Source organism: Syngnathoides biaculeatus, chromosome 2 (genome assembly GCF_019802595.1).
Source record: "Syngnathoides biaculeatus isolate LvHL_M chromosome 2, ASM1980259v1, whole genome shotgun sequence".
NCBI classification, from domain to species: Eukaryota; Metazoa; Chordata; class Actinopteri; order Syngnathiformes; family Syngnathidae; genus Syngnathoides; species Syngnathoides biaculeatus.
In genome coordinates, this window is record NC_084641.1 from 41897026 (window position 1) to 41920714 (window position 23689).

A 23689-nucleotide genomic window follows, 5' to 3' on the forward strand; every position below is an offset into this window, starting at 1 on the left:
GATGGAACTCATCATTTGTCTTCCTCCAAACATGGTTTGTGGAATTATGACCAAAAAGTTCCATTTTGGTCTCATCTGACCACAAAACTTTCTCCCATGACTCCTCCGTATCATCCAAATGGTCATTGGCAAACTTAAGACGGGCCTTGACATGTGTGAGTTTAAGCATAGAAACCTTCTGTGCCATGCATGATTTCAAACCATGACATCTTAGTGTATTACCAACAGTCACCTTGGAAACGGTGGTCCCAGCTCTTGTCAGGTCATTGACCATGTCCTGTCATGTCGTCCTGGGCTGATTCCTCACCTTTCTAAGGATCATTGAGACCCGACGAGGGGCATGGGGCTTCACTCCGATTGAGATTGACCCTCATGTTTAGCTTCTTCCATTTTCTCATGATTGCTCCAACAGTGGACCTTTTTTTCCACCAAGCTGCTTGGCAATTTCTCCGTAGCCCTTTCCAGCCTTGTGGAGTAGTACAATTTTTGTCTCTGGTGTCTCTTTGGACAGCTCTTTGGTCTTGGCCATGTTACAAGTTCGAATCTTACTGATTGTATGGGGTGGACAGGTGTCTTTATGCAGCTAACTACACACAGGTGCATCTGATTCAGGATAATACGGAGTGGAGGTGGACTTTTAAAGGCGGACTAACAGGACTTTGAGGGTCAGAATTCTTGCTGATAGACAGGTGTCCAAATACTTATTTGCAGCTGTATCACACAGATAAATTGTTAAAAAAATCATACATTGTGATTCCTGGATTTTTCTTTTTAGATTATCTCTCTCACAGTGGACATGCACCTCCGCTAAAAATTTCAGACCCCTCCATGATTTCTAAGTGGGAGAACGTACAATATAGCAGGGTGTTCAAACACTTATTTTCTTCACTGTATGTTTATTTGGGTACCAGAATGTTTAAGAACAAAGTACAAATACTGTTTACATATTTGAGAAAAAAAGAGGTATTTAGTCAAGTCTGTAATTATAAAAAAACAATATATAGAGTATTATACATTTATAATATAAATAAAAAAACACTTAATGTATTATATTACTTCATAGTTACCATTCATCACTTTAGAGGTTAGAATCTTCTGCTGGAGGAGCTGACAATGTAGCTGAGTTTGTTTTATCTTAGAGATGGGGAGTTGTTGTTGTGTTTGTGTTTGTATGTGGGTACCAAAATGTTTAAAATATGTCAACGGGACAGTATTTATACTTTGCATACTTGAAACAAATATTACAACAGTACAAGTGTCTAGTTAAACAATAACAATAAATCATAATTGTCACCGGGCAGGATTTGATCATAATGGGCTTTAGCCTTTGTCCTGATCATGTTGGTGAACAAACACAATTTCTGTAATCTGCTGTCCACAAAGCTAATGCAGCTTTCATTCAAACACTCCTCTTATTTTGCAGAGTCCCCACCAGCTTTGGTTCCTTATTAAAAGTTGTTGAAGTGGTTTTAAGGATGTTTACCACATCCATCTTTGTGGAGCACACCAGTGGATTTATTCTCACCATAATGGTGTGCCACAAAAGTAATTTCTTCCACCTTTTTATTTATCCAAAAGTTTTATTCTTTCACTGATTGTCATCATCTCCCTCTTCTCTTCTGGGACGGACGTGGCTGGGTGAGGCTTCAAAGATGCGCAGTCAATCAGATTACAACATAAATACCTACATTCTCTCATTGGTTAATGTTGTGTCAGGGAGCAGTCACGCAGCTTGTATAGATGCGTCTTCCCGTAATATGACACTACGGCGATATTTTTCCAATGTTTGGTGTTTTGGGTGGAAAAAATACAAAGCACTGAAGCCACAAGGAGTGAAGCGCCAAGTAGTGAGGGAACCATGTACTGGTATTTTTGTGTTTTTGTCATTCCTTGATTATTTCAAATACCAATATTTTGCAAGACTGCTGATTTATTTGGGCCAGTATTTAAGGCTGAAATTATTTAATCTTATAAACTCATGGTTACTAAACAACGAAATGCCCATTAACTTTTGTTGTTTATATTTTTGTGTGTTTAGCTCCTCTCACATTTTGGAACAGGAAACAAAAGGAGCGCATGTTGGAGCTACAAGAGAGGAGGCAGAGCCTGCAGGCACTGCTCAGCGCGCGATTGACTGAGCTGCAACGTGTGTGTCTCCAGGAGGCGGTGAGTGACGTCACGTGCACTTGCCTTTATCACGGTGCACCTGTTTTCATGTTGCAAATTGTCAATCTCATCAGGAGCTGACAGGAGCACTACCCATTGACTTCCCCTTGTCAGCGGGGGAAAAAGTCCCCTTTGTGAGGCGCAGAGGCGAGACGTCCCGAAAAGCAAACAGGAACTCCAAAGGAGAGGTGATGTTTGTGTCATCACTTCCTTTTTTTGTGTGTCCCGTTCAGGTGTTAAGTAAAACAGAAAGGAGGATGTGTCAGAGTGGACTTGTTAAGCTGGCACTGTGGTTTTGTTGTACTCAAACGGACAGAACAAGTTGGAGAAGTGGTGGTAGAGTTTTGACCAACTTATTGAACAGAATACTAGAAAGCGAGAAGATGCCTGATGAATGGCGAAAATGTGTGCGAGTTCCTATATTTAAGAACAAAGGCGAATTGCAGAGCTGTGGGAACTATAGAGGAATAAAGTTGATGAGCCAAACAATGAAGTTATGGGAAAGAGTTGTGGAGAGTAGACTTAAGACAGAAGTAAGTACGTGCGAAAAACAGTATGGTATCGTGCCTAGAAAGAGAAAAACAGATGCATTATTTTCCTTGGGGATGCTCGTGGAAGAGTACAGAAAAGGTCAGAAGGAGCTACATTGTGTCTGTTGATCAAGAAAAAGATGACAGAGAGAGAGGACTTGTGGTACTGCATGCGTAAGTCTGGTGTGGCAGAAAAATATGTTTGAATAGTACAGGACATGTATGATGGCAGCAGAACAGTGGTGAGGTGTGCTGTAGGTGTGATAGAAGAATTTAAGGTGGAGGTGGGACTGCATCAGGGATCAGTTCTGAGCACCTTGCTGTTTGCTGTGGTAATGGATAGGCTGAAAGATGAGGATCCTTGGACCATGATCTTCGCAGATATTGTGGTATGCAGTGAAAGCAGGGAGCAGGGGGAAGACCAATTAGAAAGATGGAGGCATGCACTGGAAAGGAGAGGAATGAAGATGAGCCGAAGTAAAACAGAACTTAAAACAGAACTACCTTTCCATTTTTCATCCTCTTAAGTGCCTTTCTAACTTTCCCCTTACTATTCATTGCTACTTCTGGGCCCTTCACACTTCTACGCTTCCTTCTCTCTCATTTTCTCCATTCGTCAACTTCTCAAAATATTCTTTCCATCTATTTAGCACACTACTGGCACCATTCAAAACATTTCCATCTCTATCCTTAATCACCCTTACCTGCTGCACATCCTTCCCATCTTTAGCCCTCTGTCTGGCCAACCTGGAGAGATCCTTTTCTCCTTCTTTCATGTCCAACTTGTTATACATGTCATCATATGCCTCTTGTTTAGCCTTCTCCACCTCTACCTTTGCCCTACGTCGCGTCTCAATGTATTCCTTTCGCCTCTCCTCAGTCCTCTCAGTATCCCACTTCTTCTTCGCAAATCTCTCCTTGTATGACTTCCTGTATTTTGATCCAGTCTCCTTCTCCTCTTTCCTACCAGAAGACACAGCAAGTACTCTCCTGCCTGTCTCTCTGATCACAATGGGTGCTGCAGTCCAGTCTTCCGGGAGCTCATTGTGTCCATCGAAAGCCTGTCTCACCTCTTTCTGAAAGGCCGCACAATATTCTTCCTTTCTTAGCTTCAACCGCATGGTTCTCTGCTCGAGCTTTGTCTTCTTAATCTTCCTACCCACCACCATCCTATGATGTGGAGCTACACTCTCCCCTACTACTACCTTACAGTCATTTAGCTCCTTCAGATTACATCGTCTGCACAAAATGTAATCCACCTGCGTGCTTCCAGCTCCGCTCTTGTAGGTCACGATATGTTCCTGCCACGTCTGGAAAAAAGTGTTCACTATAGCCATTCCCATCATTTTTGGAGAGTCCACCACCATCTGTCCCTCAAAGTTCCTTTCCGAGATGCCGTACTTACCCATTACTTCTTCATTGTCCCTTTTTCCTTCAACATGTTCATTACAATTTGCATCATTGCATCAATCACAATTCACTCTCTATCTGGGATGTTCTGAACTACATCGTCTAGTTGCTTCCAGATTTTTTCTTTCAACTCAACTCAAAGTCACATCCTACCTGTGGGGCATAGCCGCTAATCACATTATACATTCCCTCAATTTCAAATTTCATTCTCATCACTCGATCTGATACTCTTTTCACCTACAAAATATTCTTAGCCAGCTCTTCCTTTAAAATAATCCCTACTCCATTTCTATTGCCATCTACTCCATTGTAGAATAATTTAAACCTTGCTCCTAAACGTCTCGCCTTACTACCTTTCCGCTTGCTCTCTTAGATGCACAATATATCAACCTTTCTCCAAATCATCATGTCAACCAACTCTTGAGCTTTTCCTCTCATAGTTCCAACATTCAAAGTCCCAACACTCAGTTGTAGGCTCTGTGCATTCCTCTTCTTCTGCCGACAAAGCCGGTTTCCTTTTCTTCGTCTTTGATCCACCGTAGCTGAATTCCCACCAACACCCTGCAGGTTAATGGTGCCGGGGGCGGGCATTGTTAACCCGCCCCACGACCAATCCGGTATGGTATTCTTTACATGAATGCTCATATTTTTTTGGCGCCGTTTTAAGCCGTATGCCCTTCCTGACGCAACCTTCTGCATTTATCCGGGCTCAGAACCGGCCTACAGATTGAACTGGTTTGTGCCCCACACCCCCGCCCCCCTCTCCTCATAGGGCTGCACAGGGCTGACCCAATTTTGTAACGGCTTTGTCCATATTTGGCTAAGACGTTTATCCTCTGATTGGTTCCCTCTGTGTAGAAGACCCACTTGTGAGAGCATGTGTTTGTTATGTTGACTGCACTGGCTAGGGAGCATAGAGGTAGAATGAGCTCTTCACGAGTAAAGATAAGCCCGAGAAACTCAATTGGTCATTGGTCCATTTCAAACCTCTGCAGAAAAACGTCCGGGACTCAGGAATACAGAGATGATTTTGATTTAGATTTCATATTTACTGAGTGGCTGCACATCTGGTTAGAGTGTCTGCCTCACAGTTCTGAGGACTCGGGATTCAAATCACAGCCCCGCCTTTGCAGAGTTTCCATGTTTTCCCCGTGCCTGCATGGGTTTTCTCCGGGCACTTGGAGTCTAAATTGCCCGAAGGTGTCAATGCGAGTGCAAATAGTTGTTTCTATGTGCCCTGCAATTGGCTGGCAAACAGTTCAGGGTGGACCCCACCTCCTGCCCAAAGATAGCTGGAATAGGTGCCAGCACTACTGTGACCCTTGTGAGGATAAGCGGGTTGGAAAATGGATGGATAGTATAGATGGTATACTTTATATTGTGCTGTGTGTGATTCATTGTGTATTTCATGTATGTGTGTTGTGCACATACGCGTTTCCACTATGGAAGCCTCTGTGCACAGTCATGTTGCCATGTTGTACGTACATGTGTTTATGGTCATTAATCTTTTGCCGTGTGCTGCTGAATACGTAAAGTTCTTTTTGTCCTCACATGTCGACCATCTTCTGGTGAATGGATGTTTACAGAGGCACTAACAGACAATACTGTGGCAAATAAAATAAAAGGTTGGTTTAGCAATATCCTCTAAAAGCGTTTTCCAGTAATGATGTGATCTAGAATTTGTAAAAAAAAATTTTTTTTTAATTGTTTTGGAAGGGGAGGTGGAAATAAACATCTGAAATAATCTTTTATGTGGTTGACTTACTGCCTTTTGGCCAGGTCACCACTGCAAGAGATGTGCTGTTTGAATTGGTCTTTTGGCAAATTAAATAAAGGATAAACAAAATAAATAAAAATAACTCTGCTTGCACAAGAGTGCGTTACCTCTTATAACTAGGATGTGGCTGTGTTCAGGAAAAAAATCAAAGACATAAAAAAAGTCCACACAGGGCAGCACGGGGGCAGTTGTAGAGCATTGGCCTCACAGTTCAGAGGATCGGGGTTAAAATCCGGCCCTGTCTGTGTTAAGTTTGCATGTTCTCCCCGTGCCGCATGGGTTTTCTACGGGCTCTCCGGTTTCCTCCCACGTCCCAAAAACGTGCATTAATTGGAGACTTTAAATTCCTTCTAGGTGTGATTGTGAGTGTGACTGTTGTCTGTCTCCATGTACCTTATGATTAGCTGGCAACTAGCCTAGGGTGTACCCCGCCTCCTGCCCGTGATCTTCGTGAGGATAAGTGGCTCAAGAAATTGATGGATGGATGGATGTATGGATGGAGTCCACACACAACAGCAATGCTTTGATACCTTTACCAAAACATTTGGTTTATTCACTGACATGACTGTATGAAGAAGCTGGTGACCAGAGTTATTGATTCAGCATTGGCTTTTTAGTTGATGTTTTTTGGTACTTGCACTACAACCGTACTTGATGTTTATGTGTGTGTGTAGGCTTTACCTGAAATGTCATGGATGGTGCTGCTCCTATTAAAATTAAGACAATCTTGAAGTGACCTAGAACACCATGTAGGGGCACCTTGATGGTCAAGGTCTCTAAATCAAAGTGGATAACGTAAGTGGAGTAAGACTAAACGGATGTATTACAATATCTACAAACAAAGGCTGTGTAATTTTAAGCGAGTTTATCAGGGCTAGATACTTCTCTAAAATCATGATAAGGAACTCAAAATTACTGACTCTGTTTGCTGTGATTGAACGAGTCAGTGCCTCTTTCATGTGACGAACCCGGAAATGATGTTTCGGTGCTGTGCGGCCAATTGGGATTTTAGTTCGTTCACTTTTCTCATTCTCAGCTTGCTTTTCGGTGTAATGTCGGTGTCATATTTTCCATAAACAGTTCGAAGATGCCGTTCCACATTTCACTACACTGGCAGATGAGGCAAATGGACTTCGAAAATGACCGTGAAAAAAAAAAAGTCTGCCTCCTATTCTGGATGAAAGTGATACGTTTTTGTCTTCTGTACTGCAGCATCCATACTCATCTTTGTCAAGACTGCATGTTTTCCTGTACTGTCGTTGTTTGCACATGCGCGGTGGGCTAAAGTTAAAAAAATACGGTTGATGTCTTTTCTTTTCTTTTATTTCTCGGCAAGCCGTCGCGATCGATCGAAACTGCCTCGATCGACGCATTGAGTGCACCTGGTCTAAAATAAATACCTGGATCAACCAAAATTTCCTTCAATTTAACCACAACTCAAGTGAGGTGATGGTAATGATCATGAAGTGTTTTTGGGATTAAAAAAAAAAAAAGGAGAATTGCTCCAGTCTCAAAAATACAGACCATGTACGAATCACTGATATGCTGATTAATTCCAATCTGACATTCAGCAGTCAAATAAAATCAATCAGTTAAACAGCCTTGGACCAGCTGAATAACATATTCAAGGTGATGGGCTGCATGTCCCTCCTCCATGCTCTTATCTTTGGTAAGCATTACTATTGAGAGGGTCTTCGGACTACACTCCTCCAAAATAGACTTAAACAGTTGCAGACCGGGTTCTGACCAGAACAAAGATGTCAGTGCATATTACTCCAATTCTAAAGTGTGTCTTGCAGTCGGTTATAGAATTTACATTAAATTTCTGCTACTGTTCGAGTCATCACTAAATGGTTTAGGTCCTGAATATATGAAAGAAATGCTCATGGAATCTTGAGGTCTACAGGCTCAGGTTAGATAGTGGAGCACCTAGTCCAAAGCAAACATTTAGTTATTATGCTGCACACAAATGGAATAAATTGAAGCAGAAGTCAAGTCAGCCTCAAAATGTCAATGTTATTTAGTCCAAGTAATTTTTTTTTTCATAATTATGATTGACCATTTTTTAGCTTTTCCATTTCTTTTTTTTCAGGTTTGCTTTTAAATCATTTTAATCATGTAAAGCACATTGAGTTACCTTAAAAAATAGATTTGCCCTCCAGGCCTTTTTTTTTTTTTAGGAAGAACAGATACTGCAGGTACAGCAATACAGTTATAAGATGACTTTACTTGGAACTTGACATGTCATCGGACTTGATGAGTTAAAATGTGACTTAACCGAACTTGACTTTTTTGATACTTCTTTTGGAGTCCACCCACATAAACTACATACAGTGGTACCTCTACTTACGAACATCTTTAGTCACAAAAAATTCAGGTTACAAAATGCCTACAAATATGGTCTCTGACAAAGGAAAATTCAGGACTGAAAAAGTTTTTGTTTTTTTTTTTAAAAAAGGGAAATTAGGTGCTGGATTTGCAGCCCCAAAAATTCCAACAAATGTAAACATCCTGTACTGTATCTTGGTTTGTGTGGTGAGATGGAGCTGCTCTCTCATTGGCTGTCACTGAAACATCTTCCCGGGATCCCATTGGATAGGAGGGATGTCAGTCTTTATTCATGATGCATATCCTCTATCTCTGTTTGTGGGGTTTGATGGAGCTGCTCTCCCATTGGCTCTTGCCTAGCATCTTCCTGGCATTCCATTGACTATGAGGGAGGTTAATCTTTGCAGGTGATGCTTTTCGTTTCCCTTAGATCAGGAGTCGGGAACCTATGGCTCGCAAGCCATACCTGGCTCTTTTGATGGTTGAATATGGCTCGCAGAGCCCTCATTACGGGATACGGTACATGTGATTTCTGTCGTGCAGGCAACGCAATTGACGCAGAGACAGTTTGTCCTAATGGGATTGCCATAATTTAGTGTGACCGTCGATGTGTGCAAGTGCAGAAGGGTCGAACGCCGATCAGGTTGGAACAACGAATTATGGAAACGCTTTTGACAAAGGTCACAGAAAGGAAAAAATATGAGTACCACCGAAGTTTTCAACAAGAATGGATAGCCTTTGTGGAGAGAGGGTTTTGCTGTGTGTCTAAATTCACAGATGTGAAGTATGCCAAAGTATTCACACATGATGTTGACAATAAACATTTTGACAACTTTGCATAAAGACAAGATAATCAAACGAATAAAAGACATGCCTTTGTTGGCAAGAACTGTTCACCATCGTACCAGAATGATGGCAAACCAAATTGAATTACGTTCATGGTGAACGGGTGGAAGTCTCAATGCCTGCATGAAGCTTCATCTAACGACGTATGAAACAGACTCCAAAGCCATCAGCAAAACCAGTCAGCACCAGAAGTCGCAATCATGGTAAGAAGTACTTTTGTCATCATTGGTTAGCAACTGCGTAACAAAGTTATTTATAATCATTCTGAGAATTATTGCACTCAAAGTGTTGGTCTTACATAAATACGCAAATACACTTGTACTTAGTTTTTAATATTCTGTATAGCTCTTTTGAAATTACATTTTAAAATATTTGGCATTTATGGCTCTCTCAGTCAAAAAGGTTCCCAACCCCTCCCTTAGACACTAGACTCTCACCAAATCATGCTAGCGCTGTCACAAGCTAGCGCACATTGGAAACTTACAAGTTTTTCATTTGTGTTTTTTGCAAGTTTATTCATCTTTCTTCACCATGCGCCCCAAGAAACATGTGTTAAATTGTGTGCGTATATTTTCTCAGCCGTCGAACGTTTGCCTCTTCCTCCATCCCCCACAATGCCTTTTGCTTGTCAAGTCACCTTTCTTTTCAGATAGTCACCCAACACCACAGGTAAATGAACATAATTTTTATTATTTTTTACATTACGTACTTTGAATACTTATTTTTTGCAGGGAGTGAGGGAATGCTGAGTTGGGGGGCTGGGAACCAATTAGGCTATTTACATCTAAAATGCGCTTTCACTTACAAAAAATTCACATTACAAAACAACTTCCAGAATGGATTATTTTCATAAGTAGCAGTACCACTGTATATTCTGTAATCCTTTCGGCATACAGTGTGTATCGAATGTATTCCGACCCCCTTTGTTTCACTCTTTGTTATATTGTAGCCATTTGCTTAAATCATTTAAGTTCATTTTTACCCTTCCTTAATGTACACACAACACCCCATAGACATAAAATAATGAATTTAGAAATTTTTCTGAAATGTTTTCAGATTTATTAAAAAACAATAAATATAACACTGTCATTCCTTTTCTCACTATTTAGTAGAAGCACCCTTTTGACCTGATACAGCCATGAGTCTTTTTGGGAAGGATGCAACACGTTTATCACACCTAAATTTAGGCATCCTCTCCCATTTCTCTTTGCAGGTCCTCTCCAGTTTTGTCACGTTGGATGGTGGACGTTGGTGGGCAACCATTTTCAGTTCTCTCCAGAAATGCTCAATTGGATTTAGGTCAAGGCTCTGGCTGGTCTATTCAAGGAGAGTCATGGAGTTGTTCTAAAGCCACTCCTTTGTTATTTTAGCTGTGTTCTTCTGGACATTGTCTGGCCCCGTCTGAGCACTCTGGAGAAGGTTTTCGTCCAGGATATTCCTGTATTTGGCCAGATTGATCTTTCCTTTGATTGCAACCAGCTAAAAAACACCCCCACAGGATGATGCTGCCATCACCAAGCTTAACTGTTGAGACTGAATTGGACAGGTGTTGAGCTGTCCTTGGTTTTCTTCAAACATATAGCTTAGAAATGAGGACATAAAGTCTCATCAACTATAAATCTCATTTATTGCAATCTTAGTTCTTTAGGTGTTTTTTAGAAAACTCCATGTAGGCTTGCCTTTGTCTTGCACTGAGGAGAGCCTTCAGTTGGCCCACTCTGCCATAAAGCCCTGACTGTTGGAGGGCTGCAGTGTTGGTTGACTTTCTAGAACTTCTCCCATCTCCTGACTGCATCTCTGGAACTTAGCCAGTGATCTTTGGGTTCTTCTTTACCTTTCTCACCAAGGCTCTTCTCCCCCGATTGCTCAGTTTGGCCATACGGCCAGCTCTAGGAAGGGTTCTAGTCATCCCCTATTTTAGGATTATGTAGATCCTATTTTAGGATTATGTAGATATGCTCTTAGAAACCTTAAGTGCAGTAGATTTTTTTTTTTTTAATAACCTTGGTCACATCAGTACTTTCCCACAATTCTGTCTCTGAGTTCTTCAGGGAGTTTCTTTGACCTAATGGTTCTTCTTTCCTCTCACATGCACTGCAAGCACTAAGGTCTTAGAGAGACACGATTGTAGCTTTCCCAATCATGTCCAATCAATATAATCAAACACAGCTGGACTTAAATAAAGGTGTAGAAACATCTCAAGGATGATTAGAACAAATGGAGAGCAGATGAGTGTCAGAACAAAGGGTCTGAATACTTATAACTGTGATATTTGAGCTTTTCTTTTTCAATAACCCTGCAAATATTTAAATTAATTTGTTTCTGTCAATATGGGGTGCTGTGGACATTAATGAGAGAAAAGTGAATTTATAATTTGACCAAATGGCTTGCAATAAAAATGAAAAATTTAAGGATGGTCAAAATACACCATACCCTCTGTATACTAAAATGCATTGTGTGAATGTGTGACATGATTGACAGTTGCACGTTCTATGTCATGTTGTGATTTGGATGTTTATTTTTAGCACCTGGGGTGTCTCGCTGTGTCATGTGATCCAAATGACAAGATTATTAATGGATTATTTATGGTTCTTCCTGTATATTCTTCATCTTTTGTGTGTTCCAGGAAGAGGATGGTACACATGTGAGGACTAATAGAACTTTATTCAGCAGCACACGGCGAAAGCACAATGACCGTGAAGACACCCACGTACTACATGGAAAGATGACTGTGCACAGAGGTTGCCATACCGGTAACGTGTGTATACACAACACACACATGAAATACACTGTGAATCTCTCTCTCTCTCTCTCTCTCTCTCTCTCTCTCTCTCTCTCTCTCTCTCTCTTTCTCTCTCTCTCTCTCTGTCCCTTTCTCTCTCACACTCACATAATATTTACTATATACAGTGTTCATTCATACATTTTCCAACCCGTTTATCCTCACAAGGGTCGTGGGAATGCGGAAGCCTAACCCAGCTATCTTCTGGCAGGAGGCAGGGTACATCCTGAACTGGTTGCCAGCCAATCGCAGGGCACATAGAAACAGACAACAGTTGCACTCAAAATCACACTTACAGACAATTTAGAGACCCCAATTAATGCATGTCTTTGGGATGTGGGAGGAAAGCAGAGTGCCTCGAGAAAATCCATGCAGGGACAGGGAAAACATGCAAACTCCACACAGGCATCGTTGGGATTTCAATTGCAGTCCTCAGGACTGTGAGGCCAACTCTCTAACCAGTTGCTCCACTGTGCCGTCCCATATATATCTATATATATTTTGGTCATAATTCCACTAACCGTGATTGGAAGAAGACGAATGATGAGTTCCATCCCAAGAGCACGATACCTACTGTGAAGCATGGGGGTGGTAGCAGCATGCTTTGAGGGTGTTTTTCTGCACATGGGACAGGACGACTGCACTGTATTAAGGAGAGGATGGCCGCGGCTATGTGTCGTGAGATTTTGGGGAACAACCTCTTTCCCTCAGTCAGAGCATTGAAGATGGGTCGTGGCTCGATCTTTCAACATGACAATGACCCGAAGCATACAGCCAGGAAAACCAAGGAGTGACTCCGTAAGAAGTATATCAAGGTTCTGGCATGGCTTTGCCAGTCTCCAGACCTAAAGCCAACAAAAAAAATCTTTGGAGGGAGATGAAACTCTGGGTTTCTCAGCAACAACCCAGAAACCTGTCTGATCTGTATGGAGGAATGGGCCAAAATCCCTCCTGCAGTGTGTGCAAACCTGGTGAACAACAAAACGTTTGACCTTTGTAATTGCAAACAAAGGCTACTTTACCAAACATTAACATTGGCTTTCTCAGGTGTTCAAATACTTATTTGCAGCTGTATCGCACAAATAAATTGTTAAAAAAAAACATAGCTTGTGATTTCTGGATTTTTCTTTTAAGATTATCTCTCTCACAGTGGATATGCACTTATGATGAAAATTTCAGACCCCTCCATGATTTCTAAGTGGGAGAACTTGCAATATAGCAGGGTGTTCAAATACTGATTTTGTTCACTGTATATATATATATATATATATATATATATATATATATCTACACATATGATAGATAGATAGATAGATAGATAGATAGATAGATAGATAGATAGATAGATAGATAGATAGATAGATAGATAGATAGATAGATAGATAGATAGATAGATAGATAGATAGATAGATAGATAGAAATCGATGTTGAAGATGCAAAGTCATCATTTAGAGCAATTAAGAGTGTGTCAAGACCCCATATTCTGTTAATATTATACAAGTGCCATTACCCGTTCATGGTTCACCGTTATAGACCAGTGCAATGACAATTGTGGAAAGGGTGTCGTTTAAAGTGATGAATCCTGTGATAGTCTACAGCAGATGAGCCCAGACTTTTTTTTTACCCCTAAATGTACTTTTCAAGCATTCACCCTCCCGCAATTGACGAGAGGGGGATTTTTTATTTTTTTTACCAATGAAGAACTATAATGAAAGCTCTACCCACTACAAAAATAGTTCAGGGTGTACCCTGTCTCCTGCCCGATGACAGCTGGGATAGGCTCCAGCCCTCCCGTGACCCTCGTGAGAATAAGGGCTCAGAAATTGGATTGATGGGTAAATCGTGAAAATGAAAAACTGATGAAAAAGTTATTTCTAAACTTTCAGTTTCAAAATCCTCTGCTCTCTTTAGGGCACGTTATTTTCCCGAAGTGAGAGAAAAACAAACAAACAACCTAGCATTTCAGTGATGATGAACATTTTAAGCACACAGAATCCGTACAAAAATAAGATATTTTACACTTTATGTTGAGAAATTATTTGGTCAAACATTGGATGGATGGATGGATGGATGGATGGATGGATGGATGGATGGATGGATGGATGGATGGATGGACGGATGGACAGATGGATGGATTAATAGATAGATCGATCTTCTCAACACTGGTTGTTCATGTATGTTTGCAGACGACACAGTGAGGTGGGAGAGTAGCTCCACATCGGACTCTACAGGAAATGACAATGGTAACACACACAGGGTTCCTATGGAAAGTATGGAATTTGATTTAATAACTAGAATGCATGTGGAGAGGGAATAAATTTGGCATTCATGGGATTGTTAAAGTAACCCCAAGATACTATGGACCAATTTGTACTTATTCTGGTAGCCGCTACAACGTTTGCTCACTATTTGTGAATCACATGTTCACAGATTTGGAGGCACTCTTTGTCTATGGTCTCAGATGGTAACTGCTCAGTGGATTCATGAAAAAAGAATTGAGCAGTCCTTGTGTGTTACAGAATTATGGAAAATAGAAACTATTGTATGGAAAAAAATTACATTTACATTTTTAAGATGGTAAAACTGCTGTATTTTTTGTAAAACAAAAATTATGAATATCTAAAAAAAAAAATAGATTGAGCCATGTTGTTTTTAAATCACTTAGAGGCACAGCTAGTTTGTGTGCAAGTACACAAAAATGTACCATGTGCACAGTAAATACCCGATTCTAATTGGGTCTGAACATTCTGTTGGTGTGATGTACACCATCTAAACGTCTCAAGTTGTTTTTGTAAAAAAAAAAAAAAAAATCATTGCACTATTCCAAGTTAATTACATTATAAAAGCAAACATGGCTACCTGACACAGTCTGATTTTCTAATAAACGTGAAGTCTCTGAAAACAGAAATAAGCAAATTTAAAACCATGATTAATGATTTAATCATATACTTTATTTGGTGATTACAAAACATTGGATGGTGCATTGAAGAATAAATGAAGTGAGAGAAAGAGCACAAGACCTAACTTGCCAGCCAGAAGAATGAACTCACTGGTACGAAATTAAAAAAATAGGTCGTTAAATCACGTAGTCACTTCCTGGCAAAAAAAAAACAACATACACAACACTTCATTCAGCAGTGATGTCCAATCAATGAAGACCAGTAGAGAATATAGCGTTGCCAGCCTCAGAGCTTGTATCAACGGTCACATAAATATACCCATTATACAGTACTTGTAATAATAAAAAACTATTTTATCGTCATACATGTGGTTGTTATTAAACACTGTCACAACAAAATGATGAGTACAGAATAGCATTTACTATCCCTTAGAAAGTTACGGATAAGAATGAATCTTCAAAGTGAAGTCATCAGGTGTTGCAAGAGGAAAGCAAGTTTGATTAAAATTTTCTAATTTGACTACTAAATGTATCCAAATATAACTTGGTAGTTTAATTAATTATTTTCTATGACAATTGATCTTGGTTTAATGCCCTTCAACGTGTACAATTATCACAGATTAATAGAATTTGCAGCGGCAACTGTCCTCTTCTGCACATTGGTTCATGCCTCTCTGTCATCGATGAATGCCTGATAATTCTGCGCCTCAAAAATCATTAACTCTGTTTACACTTCTTGTTGATATAACGTGTCACAAATTATTTAAAATCTTGACTGAAAGGTCTGGACTTTAGTCTCTTAAAAACATGGAATTTTGAAATCACGTGTTGGAACCCTGTACACACAAGCACATACATCTTCGTCTTTTCCTTTCAGCTAGTCCCGAATAGGGGTTGCCACAGCTTGTCATCTTTTTCCATCTAAGCCTATCTCGTGCATCTTCTTCTCTAAAACCCAAATATGCACACAAAATCACTGTTGCTGTCATCAAAGTCACTTTCTCTGTGTTTGCCCAGAGTTTTTGCCTCAGAATCGCCCCCTGTTGGTGCTTGCTGGTTCTCCAGTGGAAAATTACTATCACAACAAACAGAGGAAGAGTTCATTGTGTGACAGGTCATTACTATGGCCAAGCTAAACTAAGCTAAGCTAAGAAAAAAGGCTGCCTGAAAAAAGGTTGTTTCTTTTTTAGGTTTGAGCATCCTGAGAGTCTTCAAAGCCACAAACCTATTCCCCATCCTCCTGCCCAACCTTGCTCCCATGTCAGCTCACCATCTGCGCGGTCTGCAGAGCCTGTGGCCTTAGAGGAGTCCAAAATATGCATGACAGCCCGTCCCAGTAACACCTCTTATAAGCTGCAGGAGCGTGTGGCTTCCACCAAGAAGGGACAGCAGGGTGACATGTGGAGAAACAGTGTCACGAGATCCCAGGAGGCAAACACGAGGCTGGCTGCGGGGCAAGGGTGTGGCTACAGTGACCTTTTGTTAGACTTTGTGTTAAGCAAACAGCGCCAGCAGTCACAGCCTATCACTTCTCAGCAGCCTCAAGGAGTGCCACCAAGCTACCATATCCACATGGGTGAGCGGCGGGGTGTCAAAGTGACCCGCACCAAATCCTGTGGCCCCTTCTTGCCTGTGCCACACATCCAGCCAGACCCCAAACCCCACCTTCTTCCCCCACAGCTGGCCGCGGCCCAGGATGCAGACCTAGAGGACGCCACCAGGAGCCTCCACAAGGCCCTCGCTCTGGAAGGTAGTGTACAGTAGTGTAATCCCTTTCAGGTGGCCACTGCATCGCAGGTTTTTTTTATAGGTCAGTGTAGTGTAGTTATTGACCGACACATATCAGCTAAAGTTAACTTTGTTGGTTGTATCAGGGGTTCCTGGACTTTTTTTTTTACCCCAATATCTACTTTTCAAGCAGCCAGCCTCTCGCGATCTACGAAACTTTGCTTCTTTATACTGATCTGCCGTGGAGAAACCAAGAGACAGTAAATAGGAGGCCAGCTTGCTAGAACACAGTTTTATGTGCATGCGATCGACGTATTGGCCACACCTGAATTAAGCGACGAGATGGATGATAGGCTGACGTATTTCTTTGGGAGAGAGGGGGGGGGGGGGCACAGCCTCACGTGATCAGTTTTCGGCACGTTACTTTGAAAAAGTAATTACTTACTAGTTACTTCTCCCCAAAAGTAATGTAGTTACTAATTGAGTTACTCACTGTAAAAGTAACTAGTTACCAACAAAACTACACCCCCCCGCCCCCCGACACACACACACACTCAAGCCAGATGCATAAAGCAGGACAGCAAGAAACAGGTACCTGCACAGAGGTTTGAATTTATTGTAACTCATGTTTACATTGAAGTGAAAATGTTAATGGATTTGTTAAATACATTTCTTAACATGCATAGATTCGTCTCTCCAAACATTCACCCACCCAACTCAGTCATCTGAACATTTTGGCCTTTAAACCAGTGGTTGTATCGTAGGATAAGCAGCTTCTCAAATTTGAGGTCAGAGAGTCTTTTCCTCCTTTGTGTGAAGACCACATATCTTACTATACCTTAGACAATCATCATTGCATAGGCAATTATCTCACCCTCCCCTCCCTTGTCACTCTGCAACACTCACGCACACACGACAAGAGGTACTTGCGCCTGTGTCTGTGAAGTCAGATGACAGCTTTTATGTTTTTTTTGGGCGGCATCAGTAACGTGCAGTAACAGGTGTTGGTAATGGTAATGGCGTTATGCTGACAGTCAGAGTAATAAATTAGATTATTCAAACGCCGTTATTCCCATCACTGCACGTGATCAACCAAAACTACCTCTGTGATCGACGCATTGAGAACCCCTGGGTTATATGCAGTTATGTCACAGTTACCTTGAAAAAGTTGTCTTGGAAACTTTGCTTCTTTATACTGATTATTTGAGCTAAAAAGTAATTTACTCAATTTACTGATTGCTTGAGTACAAAAGCAACTAAGTTATAAAAAAAACTTCACCTACAAAATATTCTTAGCCAGCTCTTCCTTTAAAATAACCCCTACTCCATTTCTCTTCCCATCTACTCCATGTTAAAATAAGTTAAACCCTGCCCCTAAACTTCTAACCTTACTACCTTTCCACTTGCTCTCTTGGATGCACAATATATCAACCTTTCTCCGAATCATCATGTCAACCAACTCCTGAGCTTTTCTTGTCATACTTTACTGATTACTTGAGCTAAAAAGTAATTTACTCAATTTACTGATTGCTTGAGTACAAAAGCAACTAAGTTACCCAAAAAATTATTTTATTTTATTTTCAGATGCATCAAAGTGGCAGGAATATCACTTGTCCACAGTACCAAAAAAACACTAGGTTAACTGGTCTCATAACGTGCTAATATACACCACACAAGTTACAGATTATTGTTATCAACATGAACTAAGAAATATTAGTGTAGTTGAAAACACATTAAAACGGCAACTTAGTGAGGACTTGACATGTCAACACTGAACATAAACAAGCATCAAATCAATCAAATCAAATCAAAAGCCTTGAATGTCATTATATGCTGTGCATACAACGAAATGATGAGTGCTTCTCCACAAGGTACAAGGTGCAATAAAATAGAATAAAAGTAAAAGAATATCTTCGATTAAAAACATCAGATCATCAAGGCACAGTTATTGCTCAAATAAATGAATATACACAGAGCAGTTGCATAATATTACATTACAGTACTGTTGTGTTCAGTGGTTTTGAGTTCAAGGAGTTGTTGGCTCTGGGGAAAAAAACTGTCCTTGAATCTGGTTGTCCGTGTTTTGTGGGACATGTACCACTTGCCAGAGGGCAGCAGGTTAAACAGGTGATGACCAGGATATGAACAGGCCTTTACAATATTACTGGCTCTGCTGTGATGGTGCCACTTGACAATGTCCTATAAGGAGGGCAGAGAGTAGCCAGTGATCTTGAGGGCACTGTTGACCACTCTTTGCAGAGCCTTCCTGTCCGCTGCTGTACATCCAGTGTACCACACTGTGATGCACTATGTGAGGATGCTATCCACGGTTGTTCTGTAGAAAACATGCAGCAGCTTAGCTTCCAAGTTCTTCTTCCTGAGCACTCTCAGGAAGTGGAGTCGCTGCTGGGACCTTTTCACCACCATGGTGGTATTTACAGTCCAGGTGAGTTTGTCCATAATGTAGATTCTCAGAAATTTGAAGGAGTGGACCCTCTCCACACGGACTCCATTGATGAACAGTGGGACCGGGTCGACGCCACACTTCTGAAAGTCCAGGATGATTTCCTTTGTCTTTGTGGTGTTCAGTGTTGTTACCAGAACACCACTTTGACAATTTTCCAATCCCATCTGTGTAGGCAGATTCATCCGCTTTTGTGATGAGACCGATCACGGTGGTATCATCAGCAAACTTGATAATGGAGTTGCTGGGATGGGCTGGTATACAGTCATATGTGTACAGAGAGTATCACACAGTAATGTCCAGCAATGAAACGAGAACATGAAGGAACAACGAGCTACCTTCCCAGAGGTAAAACTAATGGAAACAAACGAATCCACTTGGGGGCGCCTCTCTCCTTTACATCACTTCCTGCTTCTTCTCAAAAATAAATCCCTCGAGAGGATTTTCATGGCGGGAGTTACAAAAAGCTGTATACGTCAAAATCATGTTTTGTGGTGAAAAAACGCATGGGCCATATTGGCTGCCGTTTTTTTCATTAATAACATACTAAAAATCATCCATTTCATGACAGTAGCCCTTTAAGTTGTAAATCAAAAAGAATCAAATACGCTTTTTACTTCGGAAACAAGAAAAAAAAACTGACAAAAGTAAAATTGTGCATTTGTTTGAACTTTTATGGTACTATGGTATGGTATGGTATGGTATGGTATGGTATGGTATGGTATGGTACGGTACGGTACTGTACGGTACTCAGCTCCATCCTCAGCACCTTTCTTTCAATATACTCACTCCCTCGCCTCTGGACATGTCCAAACTATCGAAGTCTGCTCTCTCAAACCATATTACACATATTATCTGTGGGGCATAGCGCTAATCACATTATGCATAACACACTCAATGTGATACTCTTTTTCACCTTCAAGACATTCTTAGCCAGCTCTTCTTTTAAAATAACCCCTACTCCATTTCTCTTCCCATCTACTCCATGTTAAAATAATCTAAACCCTGCCGCTAAACTTATAGCCTTGCTCCCTTTCCACTTGCTCTCTTGGATGCACAATATATCATCATATCATGTCAACCAACTCCTGTGCTTTTCCTGTCATAGTCCCAATATTCAAAGTCCCTACACTCAGTTGTAGGTTCTGCACTTTCCTCTTTTTCTTCTGCCGCTGAGTCTGCTTTCCTCCTCTTCTTTGTCTTCAACCCACAGTAGCCGAATTTTTACTCACGCCCTGCAGGTTAACTGTGCCAGGGGCGCGCTTTGTTAACCCAGGCCAATACCGATCTGAATTGGGATTCTTTAGATGAATGTTCATATTTGTTTGGCAAAGTTTTATGTGGGATGCCCTTCCTGACGCAACCCTTTGCATTTATCTGGTTTTAGGACCGACCTACAGATTGCACCGGCTTGTGCCCCCATAGGGTTGTATTAATTGGATATACTAAATGAAATGTATAAATAGACAACTACTTTGCAGATTTTATTTAAGGGGGTGCGGGGGGGTTGAACGTAATCTCCACGATAATCAAGGGGTTACTGCATGGGCTTATGATCACGTCCAGTTTCCACATGAGTTGACATTTTGACAGGTCTAAGGGATTGGTACTTGAGGAACACCATGGGCTCTAACCACACTAATCAGAGTGATGGGAAGGTTAAAAGTCAGATGGGAGGAGGTTTGCACCGTCGACAGACAAGTCACAGTGTCCTCATGCAGTCGGAGGTGGGACCTCGCGCACATCAGCCACTGCCTGACTCTTTCACCTTCCATGGCCACGCACTACACAGTAGGTAAGTCCACACCAGGAAATCATTCTTATAATGGCAATGTGCAACACCTTCTATTGTCCTCTTCTCTTTCTGTAACTCACTTTCTCTTGCTCTCCCTTTCTTGTTCTCCCTCTCGATCTGTCTCTTCGTCCCTCTCTCTTTCTCCATCCCTTCCTCTGTTACTCTTTCACGATAGCTCTTGAGCTCTGCCTCTTTCTCTCAATTGTTTTTGCTCCCCCTATCTCGATGTAGCTCTCACTTTTGGTCTCTCACTTTTGCCCTCACACAATCACTCACTCGCTATCTCTCTCCCATTTTGTCTATCTGTCTGTGTCACTCACTCACTCTCTCTCCCTTTCTCTCGTAGGTCTGTAGATCCCTTAAGAAAAGCAGCCTTAAAACAAGCATCACCAGGAACTTTGGTCTAAGAAATCCGTCATTTGGCAGGCTCTCTGCGTTATCGTAGCACTGTGACCGAGAATCAAAATGGCTGTCCTTAGAGGAAGAGCTGACATGTTTCAGGAAGTAGCTGGTGGCTGAGAGCCATTGCACATCAGCACCTCAGTTTTCGCCCTTTGCCATGAGCCAAAAGTTGAGAAGGAAAGGAGCAAATGACATTGAAGAAGGTTTATTTTGCAATGTGGATGTCCTTCTTGGATGACTCACTGACTCAGGCCAGTCTAATAGTAACATGATGAACTTTTATATTCTAGCAATACTATAATCAAATGAGCACATTTTTCAATCAACTACTGACAATCACAATACACTGGTTTAAAAAAAAATGTCAGTTGTCTCCGAGTCGCTGATTTAGAAGTGGTACATTGGACGGACCGGTACAGGCAGAATGGGTTCAGTTCCTACTGAGTGAGTGTGAATGTGAGTGCAAGTGGTTGTCTGTCTGAATGTGCCCTGTGACTGACTGGTGAAGAGTTAAGGGTGTAGTCTAAAGTCAGCTGGGATACACTCCAGCACCTGTGATCCTGAACAGGATAAGTGGTATTGAGAATGGATGGATGGATGTTGTCATTTTTTTCTACTGATTTAGGACAATTTTGCATTGCTGAATCTGAGAATGACATGTCTTGTTCATATTAGGTTTTTATGCCAAGTTGTTGCCAGTTTTTTAATCAAATGTGACAAAATCCTCTTCCTGTAATTAGAATACTTGACTGATAAAAGTACATATTGATAAAGTAAATTTTTCTGAGTCTTTGTTCTAACTTCAGAGCATGAAACCCAGCTTATTTGAGCCTCTAAAAAGAAAATCTTTGCATCTAAACAAAATGTGATTATAGTTCAAAATGTACACCTGATTGAGCAAAGCCATTGTGATATTTCAATTCAACACATCAAAATTGTCCTAAATCAGATAAAAGATTATCAACAATTTGTTGTTGACAGTTGATTAATCAGTCTATTAATCCAGTGAATGTCGACATCGGGTATATTGATTATTAAGTGACTGTTTATAGATTTTACTTGATATCAGGTCACTTTAATCCAAGTGACGCTGGCACATTCTAGTGTCTTGTGTTTTTGAAACTCCATGTCTATTACTGTTCTGTTTCTAGAATATCGAAGCTTCACCCACGTTACAAACTTTAGTGTGTTTGATTGGCTTTAAGGACCGACATCATGCAGGTTGGGAATTACAGTATTTTACAGTGGTGAGATGTCAGGGCTAGCAAGCCTCTGCTAACTTCAACAACATCAGAAGACGTAAAGACTCAGGTTATGAGTTGGACCCAGATGCAAAGATTAGAGAGAGGGCAGTTCACGAACAAATGGTTGGAGCGAACAAAAATGGGTTCTGAGAGCTAACTCCAGGGTTGGCTAGATTCCAAGGAGGAACACTCTGGCAGAGTGGGTGTTCGGGTTGTCAGTGTGTAAGTGGGAGGTCAACACAGGTAGGCAGGGACCAAAGCCAGATGGGAAGAATGGGTTAGAGCAGGGGTGGGCAAACCTTTTGACTCACGAGCCACATTGGGTTCTAAAATTTGAGAGCGGCTGGGCTAGGTCCTCATCGCACAGTATGCACACGGAAATAAATGTACAAACCGTTTAACTAACAGTGCACACTGAGGAATGTGTATTCCAAATGTGTAAAATAGCCCTCATTCAGGCAATATGTTTGTCTCAATGAATATGCAAGATGTTATTTATACACTTTATGGCACAATATTTGGAGGAGAAAATGTAAATAGATTAAAATAGCACAGAATATGTTTCGATTGTAGACTCAAATTTAAAGAAATCAACATTTATTGAACAAAGATGTAACTTTCATCATTCAAAACATATTAATAAAATTCATTTCCGCCTGCTCTTTTTCTGTTCTGCTGCTAAACTAAGATGCAGTTTCAAACAGTCCAGTCCACAACCATTGTTTTTTTCATGCCGGAGGTGTGGGGGAGAGGCGATTCTGGGTCGAATGCTGCTGAGGACTAGGCGAGAGGCGGCTCGGGTGGCGCCGAGGAGTGGGCAAGAGGTGGTTAGGTGTCAGGGCCCCTCAAGGAGTGGGTGAGAGGCGGCTGGGGCTCGTGTTTAGCTGAGACATGGGCGAGAGGCGGCTGGGCCTCGGGCTCTGCTGAGGTATGGGCAAGAGGCAGCTGGCCCTCGGACTCCACCAAGGTATGGGCAAGAAGCGGCTGGGCCTCGGGCTCCGCCAATGTATGGGCAAGAGGCAGCTGGGCCTCGGGCTCCGCTGAGGCATAGGCGAGAGGCAGCTGGGCCTCGGGCTCCGCTGAGGCATAGGCGAGAGGCGGCTGGGCCTCGGGCTCCGCCAAGGCACAAACGAGATGTGGCTGGGGTCTTGCTTCACTGAGGCATGAGCAAGAGGTGGCTGGGGCTCAGGGTCCGCCGAGACATGAGCAAGAGCAAGGATAAAGTAGACAAGGTTATTTTAAAGGATGTACTATTTTGAACACATACCTTGCATGCATAGACACAGGACTGGGTGTTGTCTTTCATGGTGGCTCACCA

The 23689-nt window shown here is 41.5% G+C and overlaps 1 protein-coding gene across 8 annotated transcripts in view; it reads left to right on the plus strand.

Moving 5' to 3' along the window:
* The window catches only part of ccdc120a (coiled-coil domain containing 120a), a 48437-nt gene extending 24918 nt beyond the window's left edge, over positions 1–23519 (plus strand). For 3 of the 8 annotated variants that reach the window (XM_061806110.1, XM_061806119.1, XM_061806115.1), the window contains 8 exons: positions 2039–2166; positions 2241–2354; positions 11684–11810; positions 14026–14082; positions 15756–15852; positions 15929–16488; positions 20524–20725; positions 21072–23016. In XM_061806110.1, the coding sequence (XP_061662094.1) occupies positions 2077–2166; positions 2241–2354; positions 11684–11810; positions 14026–14082; positions 15756–15852; positions 15929–16488; positions 20524–20725; positions 21072–21132 (1308 nt within the window). In that variant the 5' untranslated portion in view covers positions 2039–2076 and the 3' untranslated portion in view covers positions 21133–23016. Of the gene's footprint in view, positions 1–2038; positions 2167–2240; positions 2355–9300; positions 9727–11683; positions 11811–14025; positions 14083–15755; positions 15853–15928; positions 16489–20523; positions 20726–21071; positions 23228–23461 lie in introns of those variants that run through there. The other 5 variants (XM_061806083.1, XM_061806139.1, XM_061806093.1 and 2 more) reach the window with 5 other exon arrangements.
* The last annotated feature ends 170 nt before the right edge of the window (positions 23520–23689 follow it).